A 21,221-nucleotide genomic window follows, 5' to 3' on the forward strand; every position below is an offset into this window, starting at 1 on the left:
TCAATAAGGAAGAGTATTTTCCGCAATTTGTGAAAAAAAGAAATGTTGAAGAAAAAACTTATTTCCTGCCGCCAAAATTCCCGTAAATCTTTTTCGGTACCCCAAGGCTTATTCGAGGCTACTTATTTTCACAACTATACTTGATTACCAGTGAAAGGTTTTTTTTAAATTGAAATATTACTGAAACAACTCAATTTGTGTTACATGTTGTTTTTTCTGTCTAGTTATCTACTTTAGTCGTCTAATGAGATATGATTTAGATTGATACATAGAGGATCTTCACATGCATTCTTAAAAACAGTTAGTGGTTTTCTTTGCAACTCCAAAAAACTCTCATCATCTGCATAAAGAAATACTAGGATTCTATTCACATATGTTTGGCATTCATCTGTTTCACCCGGTTTCATTATTCTAATAACGGGAGCTCCGTCTTCTGCAGAAAGCTCTCCGTGCCACCTGACACATTGCTCATCACCATTAGTTATTGGGTCATCATCCCTTTCAATATTATTAGCAATACTGGAGAGTATCTCGTAAACTTGCTCTGAAGACTTCCAAAAGTCCTTCGCTCTTGGATGTATATAATTTTCCCAAGCCCTACAAACAGTTAAAACCTCGTCAGGTGTTCTCTTTTGGAAATGATTCTTTCTTCTTCTCCTATTACTCTTTTCAGATGCAACAGACAGTTTAGAGCTCAGAGCTCTATTGGACCTATCACTCCCATAGTTTTTTGTTTTCTCTTCCTTAAACCCAAATAACAGACAAAACGGGGAGTCACTGCATGATCTGAAACAAGAAAACATAACTTTCAAACTATACTAGGCAAAAATTGTATTAAATTTAAAGCTATTTACTATATTATTTATTTGTGTTTCCTCAATTAATTAGTTTAAGTTGCAAACCAGTATAGTTTTACTCATATATTCTTGAATTTTTGGATGATCAACAAATTTTTATGAAAAATTCTTCTTCCAAAATTCGAAATTGAAAGAATAAAGTATCTTTCGTTCAACTTCTATAACTTAATGTGTCTATTATTTGTCTTTCAATTCCGAAGTTCTACGAATCACAGAGATATAAGCAACTCATTCATTAAAACTCAGCATTGGCCAGAGGGTGTACACACACAAAATAGTCATTGTCAAAGCGAATTACAATGGCTTTAAATACACAGTCATTTAGACTTTATAGAGTGCAATTTGTCATATTTAATACATTAGTGTTTACATTTAACTACCTCTATTTGAGCGATAGTTCAAAGACGAATCAACTTTCTGTTTAGTTAAATAAATCACTAAAATGCCACCCCCTGAACATGAAGAACAATATTTTTAAACTAAAAATTCAATACCAATGTCTTAAAAATTCATGATAAATTTACTGCACTATAGAAACTTTGTTTCATATTTTATATTATTGTAAATTAAGTCATCGCAGCAGTAAAGCTATTAAAAAAACTACCTTAGATCTTACACAAACTACATTGAATGACTTACACAGTAAAACACTGTTTTAAATAATTTCTATTATGATTTATTTTGATTTAAAAAGATCAAATACCTAAATCGGCCTTTCCCTTTACTCGTACGGTTTTTAAACAGGAATAATAATGATCTCTTAATTACCGCCAAGGCGCCACAACAGATCTATATGACTTTAAAATTATAGATTACAATAAAGCTTAGGGTTACTAAATAGAAACAAAGTAATAACAATAACTAAATGCTTCTTTAAGTACGAATTAATGGTATCTAAGCATTCCGTAATTTGCAGGTTTGCTTTTTTTATTTTTTTGTTTCTCACTTTCATCACTTACAATGTTAATGGTATTGACGAACTAGATGTTTTATTATGCGGATCAAAAGGTAACCAATACTACATTACCTCAACTCCATTTATAACTAGAGGTGCATACCTATATGCAGATTTACTAATTAAGGTTATTAAGGCCCCTTGGCCGGTTCGGCCCAATGGCGTTCCATATACGCGAGACGAATTGAAATTGACCTTGGTAAAAAATGTGATATTGACTTCTCCCTTAAGACTAAGATACATGATTTCCCAACTCAATCCTCCAAAAGATAATGCATGGTCATTTTGGATGGAAAAGTTTGTTAGTTATCCGGAGGCTTTGAGTATAGTCAATGACCTACGTTTTAGCACGTTTTTATGTGGTCCGGACATGTTAAATTCAAAAATAGTTCAAAAATTTATTAGAAGGATGAATAGAAAGTATGCTTATAATTTTAATCCATTTAGGGATAAGGTTGTAATTGCGGCTTTAAAGCTACATGGCGTGAAGGACGATGAGATTAAAAGAAAATCCGAGTTTATTGGAGCACAATTTGAACCAATAAAACCACTAGAAGAAAAAGCCAATATTGGAACGAAACTTATTATGGATTCAAAACTTTTGTCACCAACAATAACTCTACCTACTTCGAGTTATGTAAATTCGTCCCAAATTTCCGTTAAAAACGCTAAAGAAAATATTTACAACAACAAACCTGTTATATTATCAGACTCAGAGTTTGATGAATTCAGAGATGAGAAGTCTGTAGATAGTGACTTTGACAAAACACCATCACTTACTAACGAGGCCTCTATGTTTAGTTCCCACGAACTTGAAAAAATTCAACCAAACATTCAAATCCCTCAAATGAATTTAATATATGATGGAATTGAGAAAGAGCAAATAAAAAGCGATGTTGACGATATTAGAGTTTCGAATATTAATAAAAATTTGCTTGAAAATGACATTAGTGATACTAATATTTTAAATAATAAATTTAATTCTCTACCTGGTGATTACTATGAAGCCTCAGATCAGACTGAATTGCCAGAATTAGAAGGTTTGAATATTGATAGAACTAGAGGTGCCTTATTTGGAGGAAACACACAGAAATATAAGGAAAGCTCAAATTCACCTATTCTAGATATCAATTCGTCTAATATATTAGAGCCAATCAATAAACACAGCGATATTTATCTTTTTAATAATAAATCACGAGTTAGTGATGAAATTAGAATGATAAAAAACAATATTTCGTATGAAAAATTATCTAAAGGCTTTATGGAGGAACCGGACGATTTACTTTCTACCTCTAAAAATTACGTTAACCCCCTTGATTTAGTACGAACTGACAGTAAAAATGGAACAAATAATTATGGAAATTCAAACACTTTTTATTCTGGACTTTTTCAGGAAGAAATACAGGATTACGAAGATGAGGATGCTTATGATGATGAAGAGGATATTGATAATATGACAGATGAGGAGTACTATAAGTATCTTGATTATAAATATTACACACAAACAAACAAAAATGAAATGAGTAAATATGGGTCTAATTTATCTCATGGAAAAAGTCTGCCTCCACAGCAAAATTATCCCTTAGGAACAAATGAAAGCGCTCCAAAGGCTTATCTACAGGATGTTAGTTCCGTTTTTGGTGATTTATTCAATGCTGTTAAAGAGGGCAAACTTTCTCCAAAAAACATATTGTATGGAATTCCAGAAGTGGATCTTAAGTTGAACTCAAGGTCAAAGCCAATATCATTTAAAGATAGGGTTGTTAAAAAATGGAGAGCCCAAGAAGTTGATGGAGTATTCAAAAGTATCCCAATATTCCGCATGAGTGATTTCGAAAGTTTTAATAATGCAACAAAGGATTTAAATGTTAATAAAAAGAAAGATCTATTTTTGCTTGAAGTTGATTTTGATTCTGCTTTAAGTTCTCACGATAAAAATGAGGGTGGTTACAATTGGATACAGAAAAACTTGTATCTAACAAAAACAACCTCCGGATTTCAGGATGTGCTTATTAAAGCAGCCATTAAGAGTCTTGAAATTATAACATCCATTCAATGTTCCAGTATACTAGAAAAGCCAATCTCTTCTAAAGAAGTTAATGATTGTATTATTGCATACTTCGGTTCAATTAAATATGGTCAAAATAAAGTTTATGGTACAATTACGAAGAATGAAGATGACACTATTCATGGCTATGAGGTTGTTCAGAATATCAAAAACAAAAATTTAGAACGAGATCGAATGAGTTCCCATAATTTATTTGATTTTGATAGGTCAAATCAGGAAAAAATATTGAAGGAAAATATAATTAGTCGTGAGACTAATGGAGCTGATGAAGTTATTAAAAAACATCTTTTAAATAACTTCAATTTAGATACTATTGTAAGTGCGAGTAAGGAAATTAGTGCTGCAAAAGGAAACTATATGGGTAACGCTAACAATATAGTTATTGGGGAAATAAGTGATGATGACGAAAGCAATAGCTACGATGAAAGTGATTTTGATACTGGACATTTGGGTGGTATGTTATTTGATGAATCGAAAACGAATACTAGTTCAATGGGTAATATTGACAATAATGAGCCGGATAAAATTATTAAAAACTTTCTTACAAAAGGGAATAACGGAATTGATTCATATTCTTCCAAAAGAAGCGATAAGTTTTTAGATTTAAATAGAGATTTTTCTCTCGAAGATTCTCTTTCATCCAACTCAGGACACGAAACATCCGGATTCAAAGGTCAATTAAGACAAAAAGACAGCATTGGCAGTTCTGGGTTACCAACAAGCAGTAAAATTGATAAAATGCCACACAAAACTGTAAACGAAAATACTCATCCTAATGAGTATAATTTAATGTCTTACAAAATAAATGATGGTTATTTCGATAAGAATGTGGACCCTGAGTTTATTGACTCGGAACTTGAACAACTTGCCTACAATGTTACAGAAGTATACAAGAAAGTTGTTGAAGCAACAAAAATCGTTTCAAAAGATGCAACCACTATCATTAGTTTGTATGGTGATTTCATTGAAAAAGTTAGACTTTGGGGAGCAATTGCTGGAGAAGCATTAAAGTATAGTGGAAGAAAACTATCATCGATTATTGCTGGAGAAAAACAAAGGTTATCTTACCTTTATAACAGAGAGGAATTTTACATGTACTACGCGATTTTATACTACTCATTCAATATTATTCAAATATTTAAGACATTTATTGCTCTAAGAGAAACATTAAACAAAGTTAAAGAATTATTGAAAAAAAGTTTTGACTCGAATATAAATTACGAATCAATTGTTGAACTGTCTGATAGTTACATGAAACTTGAAAATAAATTTAATTCGAGTTACTATGGAAGTGTAGATGTGTTTTGTGGAACTATGACTTTGGTGGAATGCTTAGGAATAATGAAAGACGATTTTTATAGAAGGAATGAAAAATATTGTAATTTCATTGCAAGAAATTCGGAACTGAGAAGAGTTCTGAGTCAAATATTTGAGCTCTTTGGAATCAATATTTATAAAATGGGTGAAGCTGTCATGGGAGAAGGAATAAGTAGAGATGATGTTAGTAGGTATCTGGTCGTAAAAGAATATATCGGATTCCAGTCTCATTTTTTAACGAAGAAAATTACTGTAGGAACACTGAAATCACAAATCCTTTCTAATGAAAGAGATTCAAATTTTATTATTAATAGTTTTTTGGGAAAGCATAACTTGGAATCAAAAAACGGAAGATGTGGGAGAGTGATGTGGGTAGGTCCCAATAGTAAAAAAGGCAACTGCTCTGAAGATGATACTGTTTTTGAAGAATGTGACGACGAAATAAACCCAGAAGATTAACTTTATATATTTATATTATAAAGGGTTATATCTAGGCTTAAGCATTTTTTCTCTTAGTTTGCATTCAACCTATACCAGAAGAAAATGTTTACATGTAGTGCCCGCGTAATTTTTATTTAGATCTACAAATTTTTCAAAGTCTACATTAAAAAATAGATGAAATAAGAATTCTGTTCTAGACCAACAGGATAGTGTTTAGAGGCTTTTTTTTGTGGAGTAAATATGTTCTCAAAAAGGCTCAGATTAACATTTTTGTGGTTTTTCTTGGCCACGGCATATGTATTAAGTGAAAAGACTCTTTCTTTAAGCGAATCCTCTTCAGAATCATCTTCATTGATTGATGAAGAAAAATCTGGAATACACGGAACAGTAGATGGTTCTGCGGAGGAATCTAAAATTGATTATGTAGATCCCAAATCTAGTGTTTCTTTAGTTGACAAGAGCAAACATGAAGATGAGGGTTCGAGTACAGAGGGCACTGTTGAGGAACCAGAATCATCAATTATAGGTTCTGTTGGGGGTTCCACTTCAAAAATTGATTATATAGATCCCCATGAATCTTCTCATGAAGCTTCCAGTTTGTTGGAGGACTCAAAATTATCACAAGATAGTTTGTCTCAGAGTGATGTTGAACAAACAGAAGCTTCTAGTGAATCCTCATTACTAGGCTCAGAGTTAGAGCAATCCGCGAGTGAAGCAAGCGGAGAAGTTACTTCTAACCTTTCCCCTAAGTCACATGAGGAATCTTTAATGTTACTTGATGATCCCAACTATACTGTAGACGATGCACTTTTATTATTGAAAAAACAAAAAAGAATTCAAGATGCAGCTTCTGGTAAGACAGAAACTCCATTTATTACTCCCTTGACCGCAAAGGAAACTGGTTCTACACCCAGTTTTGGCAGACCACTACTGAGCCGTTTAACTAAAGAATCTTCACCTATAGATTATTCTGCTCCGAAACATTCTATTAAGGAACCTTCTATTACGGAGCACTTATCAGTGAAACTTCCAGCTTCTGATAAGACTATTGAAAGCTTTTCACGTCGCGTTGAAAAAAGTCATGAGGACTCGGATTCAGGAGACGATAAATTAGACCTAGATGAATCCGATTATTACGTTGATGTCTCTCCATTTGAATTCGAAAATGAACCTGCAAAAGAGGTATCTATGAAAGAATTTTCAAGGAAATCAGATAAAAGTGCACAACAGGAAGAAGATGAATCAGAAACTGAGAAAACTGCCTCTTCTACAGAGGTGAAATCAAGTGAATTCGTTCTTTCACCTTTGAGTCATCGGGACCCCTCTGGAGGTAGTTATGATGTTTCTATTTCAGAAGTCCCTGCAGAGTCTCCTCTAAACGAAAAGATTCCTGATGGTGTTGAATTAGAGAATGAGGTTTCTAGCGGCAATGAAGGAATAGTTTCTCCATTAATTGATGAAATACCTACCAATATATCAAACCAAGACACAGAAAACATATTAAGCTCGACTTCTTCGGAGGAAAGTGGAGCGGATTCAAATTCTAATGATGACCTTCCAGAACCTGAGCACAGCTTACAGAGGAAGTTATTGGAAAACAACTTTGAAGACGCAGAAGAGCAGTCTCTCGAAAATTCACTTGTTAATGTTGGAGCAGATCAATTTGATGTTTCTAGTAAAGATTCTTCCCATAGCGAAAAAAGTGCTTCAGGTTCTCAACCCGATGAATTTGCATTTAAGGAAATATCTGTCCCGGCATTTGAAGTTGATACATATGGAGAAAATGAACATAAGGCAAATAAACTCAGAGGTATATTGTTACCTGTTTCTGAATTGTTTCAAACTTCTATGGGGTGTGCATCTCCCTGTCCGTATAAAAGATTCATTATTCAAACTGACAGAGTTTTAAAAAACATCTCAAAGTTCGAGTCAAAAGCTATGGAACTTTATAACATCATTAAGAAAGCTCGTGAAATTACGATAAAAGAGGTTTCTGATATATTTAAATTTCACGAAACTGCAATTAAGAGAAGAGCACTTTTATTCGTGCAAAAGTATTTAAAAGGAATCAGGTTATTGCTTTTTAAGATTGACTCTGCAAAGAAAGTCGTATTGCTTGCATTAAAGGCTAGAATTTTACTACAATTGCTTCCAACGAAAAATAGCAGTGAATATGACCAGGAAACGCTACAAAAATTCTATTCTAACATTGAATTTGTTGAGAAGGAATATGGTAATATTAGAGCTATTTTAAACAGCAAGACTATTAAATATGGTTTAATGAAATATCTTTTCTTGAATGAAAGTGAATATTCGATAGAGCCCATTAAGGTAGTATTGGAAAAAGAGTTGGTTTCGTTTTCGAGTAAGATGCCAACATTCCAAAAGTTTGTTTCTAAACACAGAAATTTAGCTTTCGCCGTTGCTGATTTAATGAAAAAGGCAGGTTATCCTGTCAAAAAGAAAATATTTATGATTGACAGAAAGGGTCTAACTAAAGAGCAACAAAGATTGTATAAAAAGAAGGTGAATGAAGACAAGAAAATAATAAAATCAAAGCTTTCTAAGAAAGATTACAAGAACTTTAGAAAATCTCAAGAGAATAAATGGAATAGTTTTTCAAACATTGTTTACAAAAAGAACTAGATAAAACAAAAGACGTTTAAATATTACTTATACTTATTCTAGACGCTTTATTATCATGTTTTCTTTAGAGTAAAAAATATCGCATTTAGCAAATAAATGTATAGCTATTTACTAGGTTTGGGTGATAAATACTATTCTAAGAAATATTTTCATTTGTTTTATATTGATTTGCTAAGGAAGTGAATAGTGTAAGCAGTAATTTAACGGAGGTTATTGTAGTTATTGTAGAGTGGAGCAAATTCACACCTGTAAGTGTAATGTATACTATACTTTCCTTTTTACATTCATTTTCGCCTTTCAAAAGAAAAAATAATATTGAAATAAAGACTATTAATCCAAAAGTAAGAATAATGCATTGAATTGATAGTGTTATAACTGCTATCCCAATATATCTAGCAAACTCCTTCTCCGTTCCATTATCCATTAATCCGAGATACATAAATACGAATATTAATATAAAGTCTATCCATATCACAACCTATAATATAAGATGCCATTGTAATTATTTACTGTTATTTAAATTGATATTTACGCTTTTTTCATAAAGTTCTCTTACCTGTGTAAACCAAACAGAATAGAAATCACTGCAGGTATTTGCCTGGGTATCTCACTCAATATAATATTACAGAATGCATTAATCTTTAACTTACGACAAATACTGGAATTATCAGACATATCAAAGAAATAAATGAAGTTATTATATGAATTATACCTATTCATTGTTTAATTAATGCTGTCTATATATCTATAGCAAAAAAAACTGTTTTTGCATTTAACGTACTAGCTATTTGGCATGTAAACCGTTCTGTGTTTGTAAGTAATGGAGCAGGAGAACCTCCAAATAATTTTCTTTTCCCTAAAACCATGTGTTTATCAAATTCATATTTTTGTAATTTATTGTATAAACAATAGATAAGTGTTTATACCTTTGAACAAAACATAGGTTGCAATGAAACTTTTATCTAAGGTACATAGTTCTTTTTAGATCCACTTTTTATTAATATGCATCCTGTGCATGACAACTATGTGGATAATTATACCGCCCATACGAAAAACAAATTTCAGCAAATCTATAATAAAAACAAGCATTCAATGTAACTGGAATATCGATTCTATAATAATGTACATATACAATTATTGGAATGAGTGATCATTTCTTGTTCGCTTGGTTACTATCAATAACAAATCTAGCGCCTCTAATATTTAGAATGTTTTTATTTTTCTTTTCAAATTTGTAATTAGCTACTAATTCGTCTTCAGAACCAGAGTAATTAGAAATATCGTTCCTTTTGTCAATATTTTTTGCATTGTTTCTTATTTTGTGTTTTTTTGATTTGTTTTGACCTTTTTTGGAATTCTTCTCTCTGAGAAGTCTACTTTCTTGTCTTTTTTGGATATATTTTGATATATCTATATGGTCAAAGTATTGGTGATTTTCGTAGATACATTTTTTGCAGGAATTGTGTATTGACTTTAACAACCCACGCAATTTGTCAGAAATGGCTATGTATTTCTCACGTAAGGAAGCCTTTTCTGCTTCTGAAATATCATTTTTCATTTTTTCTTCTAAATTATGGAATCTTTGTTGAAGCAAATGAATTTGAGAAGATGCTTCCTTCAATAATGCATTTTTAAGTTTTATATATTTCTCTCTTCTCATGATATTGATAGATTCGTCAGAAGATTTTACTTCTTCGTTCCTCATGTTTTCCTTTTGCCAATCATCATAGTCAATACCGAGTATATCAACCATATTTCTCTCATTTATTTCTTCGTCGCTTAGACTTTCATAATCTTCCTCATCAGTCCAATACTCGCTGATCACATCATCAAAAAATACGGGATTGTGGATCTCGTTATTTCTTTTTTCAAGACGAGTTTCTAGATCTATTTCGTCATCTTGTATTTCAGAAGACAATCCATATGCCTTGTTTTTTCTTTCCCTTAAACCCTCCAATGTGAATAATTGCCTGTATTGCCTTTCTTCTATTTGTTTCATGTGTTTCAAATGAGCCTGTATTGCATCACCATCTAGCTCGTTTTCATATTTTTCGTCATCAATAAAATCAGAAAATCCTGAAAGCTCATCCCAATCGAGATCTTCACTATAATCTTCAAAATTTTCTTCTTCCTCCATCCCCCTTCTTAAAACTTTGATTCCGTCCTCATCGCTTTCTTCTGCTTCATCTTCCAATAAGTGTCCGTATCTTTCCATCACCTTCTTTTTCAACTTTCTCCTATTGTTTCTAATTGCTAAATACTTTTTGTAAGCCTCACTTCTCTTTTCCAATATTTCTTGATCATATTCTTCTGAACTCTCATTATCGGTGATTTTCCCTGTACTTACTTTTGGAAAGTCTTGGAAGTCTTTTTCTGAGTTGCTCTCCTCTACTTTTCGCTGACTAGTTTCAAAATCATGTTCACAAGTCTCATCTACGTTTTCTCTTTCCTTAGTGTCAAAAGCTTCACTTGCCTTGTATTTACTAAATTCGTCTATCAATTTTAATTCCTCGCTTTCTGATATAGGAGTTTTGTTCTCCGATTTACTTTGATCTTTTTCATAGTCTATTTCATTACTCACCACGCTAGAACCCTCATCTCCACTTGTATATTCGATATCTAAAGGTAAGAGACTATTTTTGGGTTTGGGTGAGTGTATTGAATTATCAGGGTTATTCTGCCCATCATTTTCAAATGATTCAGAAATAGAAATTTTACCAAGTTCTTTAGTTTTCGCACTTTTTGTTTTTGAGAAATCTAAATCTGGTATAAATAAATTAATGTTAAACAAATCGGACCAATACTTGAGTCTTTCTGTGTCCAATTCATTAGTTTCTGGATCAATTATTTTAAAATGGTGAATTGCCAATTTCTCAGCCTGGCTTCTCATTTGAATCCACTTTATTTTAAGTTGTCCCTGCTCCCTTAAAGATAAATTATTTGGGGGTTCTATCTCAATTCCTATCTTATTTTCCTTGTCGCTTACTTTTTCAAGTGAAGGATTTTTTTCTGTCCAAAGAGGCCTTGGACCAATGTTCTTCAGCATAAACTTAAAAAGTTTAGTTTTGGAATCTGATATATCTTCCTCTTTTATCTTTTCTTGAGGCTTTTCGACAATAATTTGCTCTTTGGTTGTCCTTTTCCTCTCCCAAGGTCTTGTTCTATTTGAGACTGTTAAGGAAGATAATTCTGACCATTTAATTTCAATTTCATTAGGTTGATTATTCAAACCATCTTCTTCTCTAGGATCCTGAGAAGAAGAGTGACCTTCATAATTATCCTCATCATCGAATAGATCCCCATTAGCATTATTCTTTGCACTCTCTCTGTCTGAAAAAAAAGGATATATCTCTTTCAATCTATTTTTTTCATCCAAGACACCTTCATCTTGATCAAATATTGCCATTGTCAAATCGACTGAAGAGTTAATGGCTGCATTTGCAGAAATAAAAGCATCTGCTTCCTCCTCACAGTCACTTTCTTGTACCAAATAGTATCTCATTTTTTTGCCCTCTCTTCCAATTAACCCACAATGCTCTGCCATTCTACACAACCACCAAAGCTTCTGTCTTGCCTTCCTTGAAATTACACCATATTCTTTCCTATATTTATAATCATCAGCATTTTCCCCATATTTATTTTCCTTGTTCATTTCGCTTATATGCTTTTGCTGTAAGTTTGCTATGTGAACCAGTACATTTAATATTACACGTCCATCCAGGTCCTGTACTGCGAATGGCATTTTGTCATCTTCCGGATCCAATAAAAGATTTTCGTTTGATTCTCTTATTTTAGATATAGAAGGTATCTGACCTTTTAATACAAAACAATTTTGTATGTCCCTATTAAAGTTCTGTGTTAGAGTTGACATATAGCTATATTGTTCCATCCATTGTGAATAAAAAAATTCACATACTTTATTATCTACTAGAATTGTTTCATCATTCAACTTCCTAACCACTTCGGACTTTAATTCCATAAACATGGACGGCAACCATTCATTTATGCCTGTTTTGCTATTGCATTCTTTTATTTCAGGCAACATGGCTTTCTCTAAATCCGTCAAGTTTATTAAATCGTCTTCAGTGTCAATCATTGCAGCACCCTGAGCATTATTATCACAATCATGTTCATCATCAGACCAAAATTTAGCGTCAATTAGATTAAACATGTTACTTAAATCTCTCTGTGAATCATTAAGAGTATTTTCATTCTCTTTTGAAACCATTATTTTGTCTATTTTTTCAAATAGATTACTCATATTCACTGTTTCTGAACTCCTTTCTTTTTTCTTTTTCCCTACTTTGACATTGTTTATGTCGTTTTTCTCCTTTCTTCTAGTCTTAATCGTTTTCTTTATTTTTTTTTCTGAAATAGAATTAAAATCATTTTCATCATCTTGTTTTTTCTTCAATGAACTTATTAAGGTTTTTAATACACCTCTTTCAACTACTTCACTCCTGCTCTCGTAAAAAGTATCAGAATGTAAAGTTTCTCTTCTCTTGTTCTTTCTTATTTTTTGTCTTTTAAGAGAGTATTCCGAGGGTTCTTCTCTGTTCAAGTCCACACTATGTTCAGCATTATCACCTACATCCTCCATGTAATCGCTCTCCTCCAGAAAAGATGGCTTTTTTAGTCTCTTACTCCCCATAATCAGTGAGATGTAATATTCAAAATTATACTTGAATTATTTTTGTTCTTATATTTTGCACTCTCCACTCTATTATTATTTCGGGTAAATAAACTTCATGTATCCTTAATTCATGCTTCTATACCTAATGAAATTAGAGTAACTGACAAAACAAGAGCTTTTAAGAGAAAAACTAACCTGAAAAGTGCATTAAACTTGCAATAACCGTGTTTTCAGTCTACAATTAATTCAATTTACAAAATTATACTTGTTACCACTAACTATTATTAACACTAGTAGGTAGCTTTGTGTGTTATAGGCGGTAACTCAAAGCAATACAAAAGGATGTTGCCTTACAGTAATCTGAACTATTAAAACAAGCACTCTCTGAATAAGCGAAGAGGCATTATATGACTAATATAAAGTCAAGTAATTACTAATTGTGACTATAATTTATAAATTTTAAATATTATTTACTAAACAAAGTCAATAAGTGGCGTTGCTGTCCACAAATTGTTTACTGAGAGCAAAAACTTAAATAAAAGAGAATCAAAAATCTCATATTATGTTTAAATGTTACATTATACAAACATGAATTGATATATTGTGTGATAAGAACTCACTTTAATATTAAAAAACAAATATAACATAAGCATGACCACTTATTTAAATAGAAAAATATTCTAGCCGCGATTGAGAAAGGTTATTTTCTCAAAAAAAACCTAATTTTAGTATTAAAATTCGGAGAAATACATATTTAAGTACATAATTTTTAGAGATTTTTGAACAACTCGACTTTGAATCATGATAAAAGAAGGAGACGGACATGGAGGTGAAGGGTTTCATTTTGAACCATCTGAATACAATTCTGTCTTAATTTGGCTTCATGGAAAAGGAGACAATGCAGAAAGTTATAAAAGTTTTATTTACTTCGCTAAAAGATTTAATGAATTAAACAAAACAAAAATAATTCTCCCAACTTCAGAAAAAATATTTCTGAAGAAATTTGGTATATTCGAGAATGCATGGTTCGATATGGAGAATTTCAGTATAGGATCTATGGAAGATATAGATGGAATCAACAAATCAGTATCTAGATTAACAAATATAATTTCTTCAGAGATTGAAAAGGGGGTAGACTCTACTAAGATTTCACTGGGTGGTTTTTCTCAAGGATCCGCCATTGCATTTCTTATTTCATTGGCATCCAGTAAGTTTACACTCGGAAGTTGTGTTGTTGTTGGAGGTTGGCTTCCCTTAGTAGAAAAAGGATTCATGGCAGGAAAAGATAGTGAAATATCTTCAGAAAACCTTAGTTTTGAAATAAGAGACCAAGTTAGAGAGAATGTTGACTTTCTTGTTCTTCATGGAGAGGCAGATCCAGTTGTCTTGTATCAGTGGTCGATTATGTGTAGAGATTATATTCAAGCCAACTTTAATCTTAAAAATTTTTCATATAAATCGTATCCTGGGGTCGATCACACAATAAATTATATTATGCTGTTGGACATTTTTAACTTTATTTCCAAAAAAATGTCATAATGGAAATATTTCTGATTTATCCAATTCAATAAATACTTTTATTCTTGATCTACCCGGACTATTTTAGTTTTAGTAATTTCGATTGAATATAAATTGATTTTACCCTTCTTTTTTGATTTGTTTAATTTATTTGTTAGCAGTAAATAATTATTATTGTCGCTTTTTTTGATTTATAATGACGAGTCTACAAAAATTAGTCTAGATAAAAATTATTAACCGTTGTTATTAATACTGCCTATATCATGAAATAGAGTGTAGTAGCTCCCAATAATAACAATGTACACCCATATCACAATCATTGACAGTAATAGTGAATATCTGATAACATTGGTAATCGGAATGCTCCACAATGAAACCCTTTTGTCTTCAGTATCAAGTTCTTGTGTAAGTTTAATGTGTTGAAGAACTATTTGCTGAGCTGAACAAGGAGGCATAAAAGAAAAGGCATCCCAGAATAGTCTCCAATGGTACATTTCGGTAATTTGATTTGAATTAGATGCTAACCATACAATTACAACGAGGGTAATACAAAAAGCAGCAAATATTGATAACAAAGTGAATCCAAATTCGTCAAAAAGCATATAGTGAAATAAACTAGATCCACTATTATGTTCAACGATGTTTATAAATTGGCCTTTAAACAAAAAAATAACAATAACAAACCCTATTACAAAGTAAATAGTGTTGTATGGTTTGGAAGCGACTGCAAATCTTCTATGCATCCTTTTCATTATAGCATGTCTCACTCTCAACCATTGACAAAGTACAACATCAAATCTTCCTGGAGGAATAAAAAACATGTTTTTGGATATTGGACCATGCAAATTCATATATTGAGATGAATTTTGTGGTTGTTCAACAGTTGATGTATTACATACTTGATTTTTTTTAATGTTATTAAAGATATTTAGATTTATATCAGGATATGCAAGAAGAAAGTATTTTACAACTTGTATTCTTTGATTAAGGATGAAAATGATTAAACCAGGAGCTTTAAGAATAGCGAAAGAGAGAGACCAAACATTTATAATTAAAGCAATCTCTGTTGAAATTGCAATATAAGTGTGTTTGACAACAAAATTATAAGATTCATTAAATCTATAAAATTCCCTGAAATTTCCAAAAATATAACGTTGTAAATTTGAAGATATTGCAACAATAAAGGCACATATTCCTATTAAAAGCGTGACCTTCGCATACTCTTCAGCAGAAATATGTTCTTTTTTAATAATATCATTTTGAAATGTGTTTCTTGAATCAGTTTGAGTTTTGTAAGAATGGCTAGCATTGAACTCCTCTCCGAATGTCCCATAGTTGGTTGCTTCATTCCTATTGTCTTCTTGTCTCATAGTGGTTTCGTTATTGTTATTTAATCCTATATTTTGATCATTAACTTCATCATTATCCTCTAAATCCTTATTTAGTTGATTATTTTCTTTTTCAGTAAACTCCTCTCTCACGAACGCAGATGCTATATCTTGAATATCACTTCCTTTCAAAGTTAATATTTGATTCAACCTTAAGGTTACCCCAAGAAGAATAAGAAATATCGTATATAAAACATGTCTCACTCTTCCAACAGTTGTTAATATTATTATACAATAAAGTAAAGAGATAAATTTCAATACGCCAACTAATTTATAGACTTTCCATTCTGCCAAGGTGAATGCAAGTTTATCCGATTCTGAGTTTGAGGGAGTGGGAACAAAACCAAAGATATCAAGTCTACTTCTGGAGGAGTATGTAATCACGAATGAAGTTATAAATATCCATACTGTTAATATAACAAGTGAGAGAATGAGGACGCTAAACTGAAAATTGTTTAACATTGGATCGACTTTTCTTAATGGACAAGAAAATACCAAATCCAAGATTTGATTTCTTTTATAGTCAGAATTTGTACCTATTAATCTCTGACCAGTAAACTTTGAAGAAATAGTCCCAATTCCATATTTAATTATAAATTTACCTGAAATGGCGTTCGATCTAGATGTTTTATTGTTACTTACATTATTATCACAATTTTGACTGCTCATTTTGTAAGGGTATAAAACATGGTAAGCTGTAGAAGACCATTCTGTACAAGGAACCAAATTCAATCCAAAAGAGGCCGAAATACTTAAACTCGTTCCAATTGATTTAAGAGCCATAGTTACATCTTTGTTATCCAAGAATGGAAGACCACCATTTGTATCTAACATAATAGCGACAATTTCAGTAGACTCTATCTGGCTTTCTGGGTCTATTATTTGTTTAATTATAGTGTATAAAGGTTTACATAAATTAGGATGTTTCGAAAATCCGACAAAATCTGCAGGAAGATTCAAAAGAACGAATTTCAATTCCTCCACCTCAATAACGTTATTTAGTCTTCTTTCACATATCCATTCATGAATGACGCTTGGTTTTCTAAGGGCAACTTCAATGATTATGTAATTTGTTCTAATCCTAGCGGAATAACTTATGGCCAATTTCAAGGCCGATTTATAATCATTCATATTTGATAGTTTTGAGTCGATAAGTATGTCCAATATTTCCCTCGCTACAGTAAGTTGGCCCGTGTATAAGGCAAATGTAAGAGCATTAAAGCCATCTCGAGATGTCCTATGTAGCAGCAATGCTTTTGAATCCCCGAGTAAATTAACCATTGCCTTGATTATAGATGCAGTGGGATTTCCACCTCTTTTAATTAGTTCAAATAAATATGAAGAATGATCAAGAGGATTTGAAAGTATTAACAACTTAGCAAGCAATGTTTGTCTCCTATCTGAAATAGTTGTTGTAGGAGTTTCCAAATTCATTTTTTTTTCTAAAATTTCAGTTTTAAGTTCTGTAACAGCTGTGTTATTTGTGGAATTTTCATTAAATAATTTTCTGAATTTAATTATTTCGTTTGGAAGTGAAAATTCAGAGTGTTGATTCAAAATGGCTCCACTAAGAAGATAATCAACTGGGCCCCTGAATGATTTATCTAGAATATGGGGATTACAGCTTGTATATCCTTCGTACTTGTATATAGAAGCATTTTTGTAGAATTCAAGGACATCTTCAAGTAAATCATACATTTCTCTTGTTGCTATAATATTAACAATAGTTTTTCCCTCTTCGTTTCTTAGATCACAGAGGCTTGTATCATTTCTATCAAACTCAATTCTAAATAGCATTTTTAAGCTATTTTCTTTAAGTTGAAGTACGGAGAATATATCTAAAAGCCTTCTAACATGATAAGTGGGACGGGAAATGTGGCTTTTGTAGTCAGATAAAGGATATGAATTTAAATAATTACTTCTGAATGTTTTGTCCTTAAGTAATGTATAAATAATATCAGGATGATTATTTTTAATTGCTGATGAAAGAGGATCTCTTTTTTTATTGTCTAGTATTATCTGATTGGCACCTTTTTTTAATAGTAGTTTAACAATTACAAGTATATTGTTTTTTGAAGCAAGGAGAAGGGGAGTTATACCTGAAAAATCTGGAATATTAGGATCTGCGCCTGCATTCAACAAAGAGGCTACTAAATTCTCGTCCTCCATTAATACTGCATGATAAAGAGCAGTTCTTCCCATTGAATCAACTTCGTTTATAGAATCAAATGTGTCAAGATTAGTATTTTTAATGTTAATACCATCAAGTTTTTGATCTTTTCCAGCAATATTTGATTTTTTAACGTGAAGAGCATACTTTTGTCGTTCTGCTAATTCCAACAATACCTTAACTGCTCCAAAGTTTCTGTATATAATTGCCAATATTAGTGGGGTGTAACCGTTCATTTGTGACTTTGAAAAATTTAAACCTTTAGATGAAAGAATCTGCATCATAATGCTACTCCTTGGAAGCGAGTTTCTTGCTAAAATTGTTAGTGGAGTCTCGCCTCCCCATCCAGGAGCATTTTCATACAAATTGGAAAGCGTTTGGGTATCACTAAGTCCACACTCAGTAATATTTTTCAGACTGTATTCGTCCATTTCAATAAACCTTTCCATTGCACCAATGTCAACATTGGCAACAGCATTTAACATTCTGTCTATTCTAAGAGTGAATTCCATGCAACTACTATTATTCCCATCTGCAAATCTTCTCCACAAACCCGGTTTGTCAGTTGAGTATTCTGAAATGAAAGATTCATCTTTGGAAAAATTAACTTCAGAATACTTAACACAATTTACAACTTGGGCCAATAGAATGCCCCACACAAAAAGGAAATACATTTATATATGATTAATTATGCACATCATAAAAAAAATCATTTACTTGTTGAAAATTGAGTAAGACTCACTTCTTAATGTTAACAAAATCAAGCTTTAAAAAAAGTCACCTAATTGGAATATTAACTTTTAAAGTATGATGTTATCGTTCCAAGTTAAAACGAGAAACAAGTTACCTAGGGTCCTACCGCCAAATATTTCTTTATGACCGGCAGAAGCCTTTGCACATTTACGTGGGGAGGTATGGCGCCCATGCATTTTTAAATATAATTTTATGGGTGCATGCAAAATAAAAGCTAAAAATTATAAAGGGGAGAATGTTGAAAAAATAAATCAGAGGTTTTGAAGTTGATTAAAGATTTAAATATGAACATATGTACAAAACACATAATTTTGGTACCTCTCGCAATGAAATTAGGATTGAATTTAATTAATTCAAAGAAAAATTATTATTTGAATGTAAAAAACGCGTTTTTAAATAAAAAGATAGGGGGGTTGAACTATAAACCAAAAAACATTTGGGGAATTAATAAAAATGTTCACTGTTGTGGGATTGTTGGTTATATTGGGGCTGGAGATGCGCAAAAGGTGTTAATGGATGGAATAGAAATATTACAGAACAGAGGATATGATTCCTGTGGGATGAGCACAATAAGTGATTATGGGGAAATGATAACAACAAAATACTCTTCTAAGGATTCAGGTGATTCAATTAAAAAATTAAAAAAAAACTCTCCGTCAATTCATGGGAGTCATCATATTGGAATCGCACATACAAGATGGGCTACTCATGGTGGAAAAACAGATTTCAATGCTCATCCACACCAAGACTATAAAAAGAGAATAAGTATAGTTCATAATGGTACAATAGATAACTACTCAAGCTTGAAATCTGAGTTATTAGAGAAAGGGATAACATTTGAATCAGAAACTGATACAGAAGTGATAGCAAATTTAATAGGAAGTTATTTGGATGAAGGGTATGAATTCGAAGAAGCGGTTCAAACTGCGTTAAACAAATTACAAGGTACATGGGGAATAGCGGTGCTTCATAAAGACTATAATGATAAGATGATCTTGGCTAGACACGGTTCTCCATTATTGGTGGGAGTTCAATCTGGCCACATATATGTAGCCTCTGAAACATCGGCATTGGCGAATTATACAAATCAATATGTCGCACTTCAGGATGGAGAGATAGCTGTACTATCTCATGACGGGATTGACCAATTAATTACTCCCTCCCGTTTATTATCTATAGATCACGAGAAAGTAATATCATCGCCATCTCCATATAAACATTGGACTTTAAAAGAGATATATGATCAACCTCACGCACTGGCTAGATCATTGAATTTTGGTGGTAGAATATCACCATACAATAATATGGTTAAACTTGGAGGTTTGGATCAAAGATTGGATGAATTAATGAATGTGGAAAATATGGTTTTACTTGGTTGTGGAACAAGTTATCATGCTTCATTGTTTGCACAATTGTTAATGGAACATATTAGTGGTTTTAATACGGTAATGGCAAAAGATGCCTCAGAGATATTGGTAACTGGTTTTCCAAAAGAGAACGCAGCTGCAATAGCAATTTCTCAGAGTGGTGAAACGGCGGATACAGTTAGAGCTATTTCAATAGCAGACAGTTTGGGGATTCCAAAGATATCAATTGTAAATGTTGTTGGTTCAATGTTAGCACGAGTTACTGGTTGTGGAGTGTATTTAAATGCTGGAAGGGAGGTTGCAGTTGCTTCAACAAAAGCATTTTCTACGCAGGTACTTGTTCTTTCTTTAATAGCAGCATGGTTTGCTCAGAAGAGAGAATCTATAATCTCTCAAAAATGTCAAGACCTATTGGAAGCAATACATAGAGTTCCAATAAGTGTGGGCGTATCACTGCAAGTAAAAGAACAATGTGAGAGAATAGCAAAATCAATAAAGGATAAAAAATCGATTTTTGTATTAGGTAAAGGTTACGGATATCCTGTTGCACTAGAGGGAGCATTAAAAATAAAGGAAATATCATACATACATTCGGAAGGTTACTCCGCAGGAGCATTAAAACACGGTCCATTTGCACTAATAGATGAGGATGAAGCCACTCCAGTGATATTGATAGTGCTTTCAGACGAACATTCTTCAATGATGTCAAATGTTGCTCAACAAGTAAAGGCTAGAGGAGCAAGTTTAATATGTATAACTGATGACCCAAATTTGTGTACTGACATTGAGTGTGAAACTATATTAATACCTTCTAATGGTCCTTTAACAGCCCTTAATGCCGTAATACCACTTCAGTTAATAGCCTATTATTTAGCAGTAAGTAAAGGAATAGACCCAGACAAACCACGTGGTTTAGCGAAAGCAGTGACAGTCTTTTAATAAAAAAATTACAATGAAATAGATAATTATTATATCCAAATAATAGAGCATTAAATCAATATTTAAATTGGTTATCAAAAAGAAAAGTGATCACGAACAATATTCAATATTTAATATCTCCTGAATTAAAATAATTTATAGTTTCAATTAATTAAAGAGTTTGAATATT

General features: G+C 32.1%; 7 protein-coding genes across 7 annotated transcripts; 4 read left to right on the forward strand and 3 right to left on the reverse strand.

The window, feature by feature from the left end:
- Positions 1–233: 233 nt before the first annotated feature.
- FG386_003473 (uncharacterized protein) lies at positions 234–803 on the reverse strand (the record flags this gene model as incomplete). Its single annotated transcript, XM_067342935.1, has 1 exon — positions 234–803. One exon carries the CDS (start codon positions 801–803, stop codon positions 234–236), a length of 570 nt encoding a protein of 189 aa, XP_067199162.1.
- A 941-nt stretch (positions 804–1,744) lies between these two features.
- Positions 1,745–5,656, forward strand: FG386_003484 (uncharacterized protein; the record flags this gene model as incomplete). Its single annotated transcript, XM_067342946.1, has 1 exon — positions 1,745–5,656. One exon carries the CDS (start codon positions 1,745–1,747, stop codon positions 5,654–5,656), a length of 3,912 nt encoding a protein of 1,303 aa, XP_067199173.1.
- A 222-nt stretch (positions 5,657–5,878) lies between these two features.
- FG386_003495 (uncharacterized protein) lies at positions 5,879–8,284 on the forward strand (the record flags this gene model as incomplete). Its single annotated transcript, XM_067342957.1, has 1 exon — positions 5,879–8,284. The coding sequence occupies one exon, from the start codon at positions 5,879–5,881 to the stop codon at positions 8,282–8,284; it is 2,406 nt and encodes an 801-aa protein (XP_067199184.1).
- Positions 8,285–9,434: 1,150 nt separating this feature from the next.
- On the reverse strand, positions 9,435–12,935 carry FG386_003506 (uncharacterized protein; the record flags this gene model as incomplete). The annotated part of the gene is made up of 1 exon (XM_067342968.1): positions 9,435–12,935. The coding sequence occupies one exon, from the start codon at positions 12,933–12,935 to the stop codon at positions 9,435–9,437; it is 3,501 nt and encodes a 1,166-aa protein (XP_067199195.1).
- Positions 12,936–13,718: 783 nt separating this feature from the next.
- FG386_003393 (uncharacterized protein) lies at positions 13,719–14,456 on the forward strand (the record flags this gene model as incomplete). The annotated part of the gene is made up of 1 exon (XM_067342855.1): positions 13,719–14,456. One exon carries the CDS (start codon positions 13,719–13,721, stop codon positions 14,454–14,456), a length of 738 nt encoding a protein of 245 aa, XP_067199082.1.
- Positions 14,457–14,668: 212 nt separating this feature from the next.
- Positions 14,669–18,667, reverse strand: FG386_003404 (uncharacterized protein; the record flags this gene model as incomplete). The annotated part of the gene is made up of 1 exon (XM_067342866.1): positions 14,669–18,667. The coding sequence occupies one exon, from the start codon at positions 18,665–18,667 to the stop codon at positions 14,669–14,671; it is 3,999 nt and encodes a 1,332-aa protein (XP_067199093.1).
- A 405-nt stretch (positions 18,668–19,072) lies between these two features.
- On the forward strand, positions 19,073–21,052 carry FG386_003415 (uncharacterized protein; the record flags this gene model as incomplete). The annotated part of the gene is made up of 1 exon (XM_067342877.1): positions 19,073–21,052. One exon carries the CDS (start codon positions 19,073–19,075, stop codon positions 21,050–21,052), a length of 1,980 nt encoding a protein of 659 aa, XP_067199104.1.
- Between the last annotated feature and the right edge of the window lie 169 nt (positions 21,053–21,221).

This window comes from Cryptosporidium ryanae (assembly GCF_009792415.1).
Source record: "Cryptosporidium ryanae isolate 45019 chromosome Unknown contig_8, whole genome shotgun sequence".
Taxonomy (NCBI): domain Eukaryota; phylum Apicomplexa; class Conoidasida; order Eucoccidiorida; family Cryptosporidiidae; genus Cryptosporidium; species Cryptosporidium ryanae.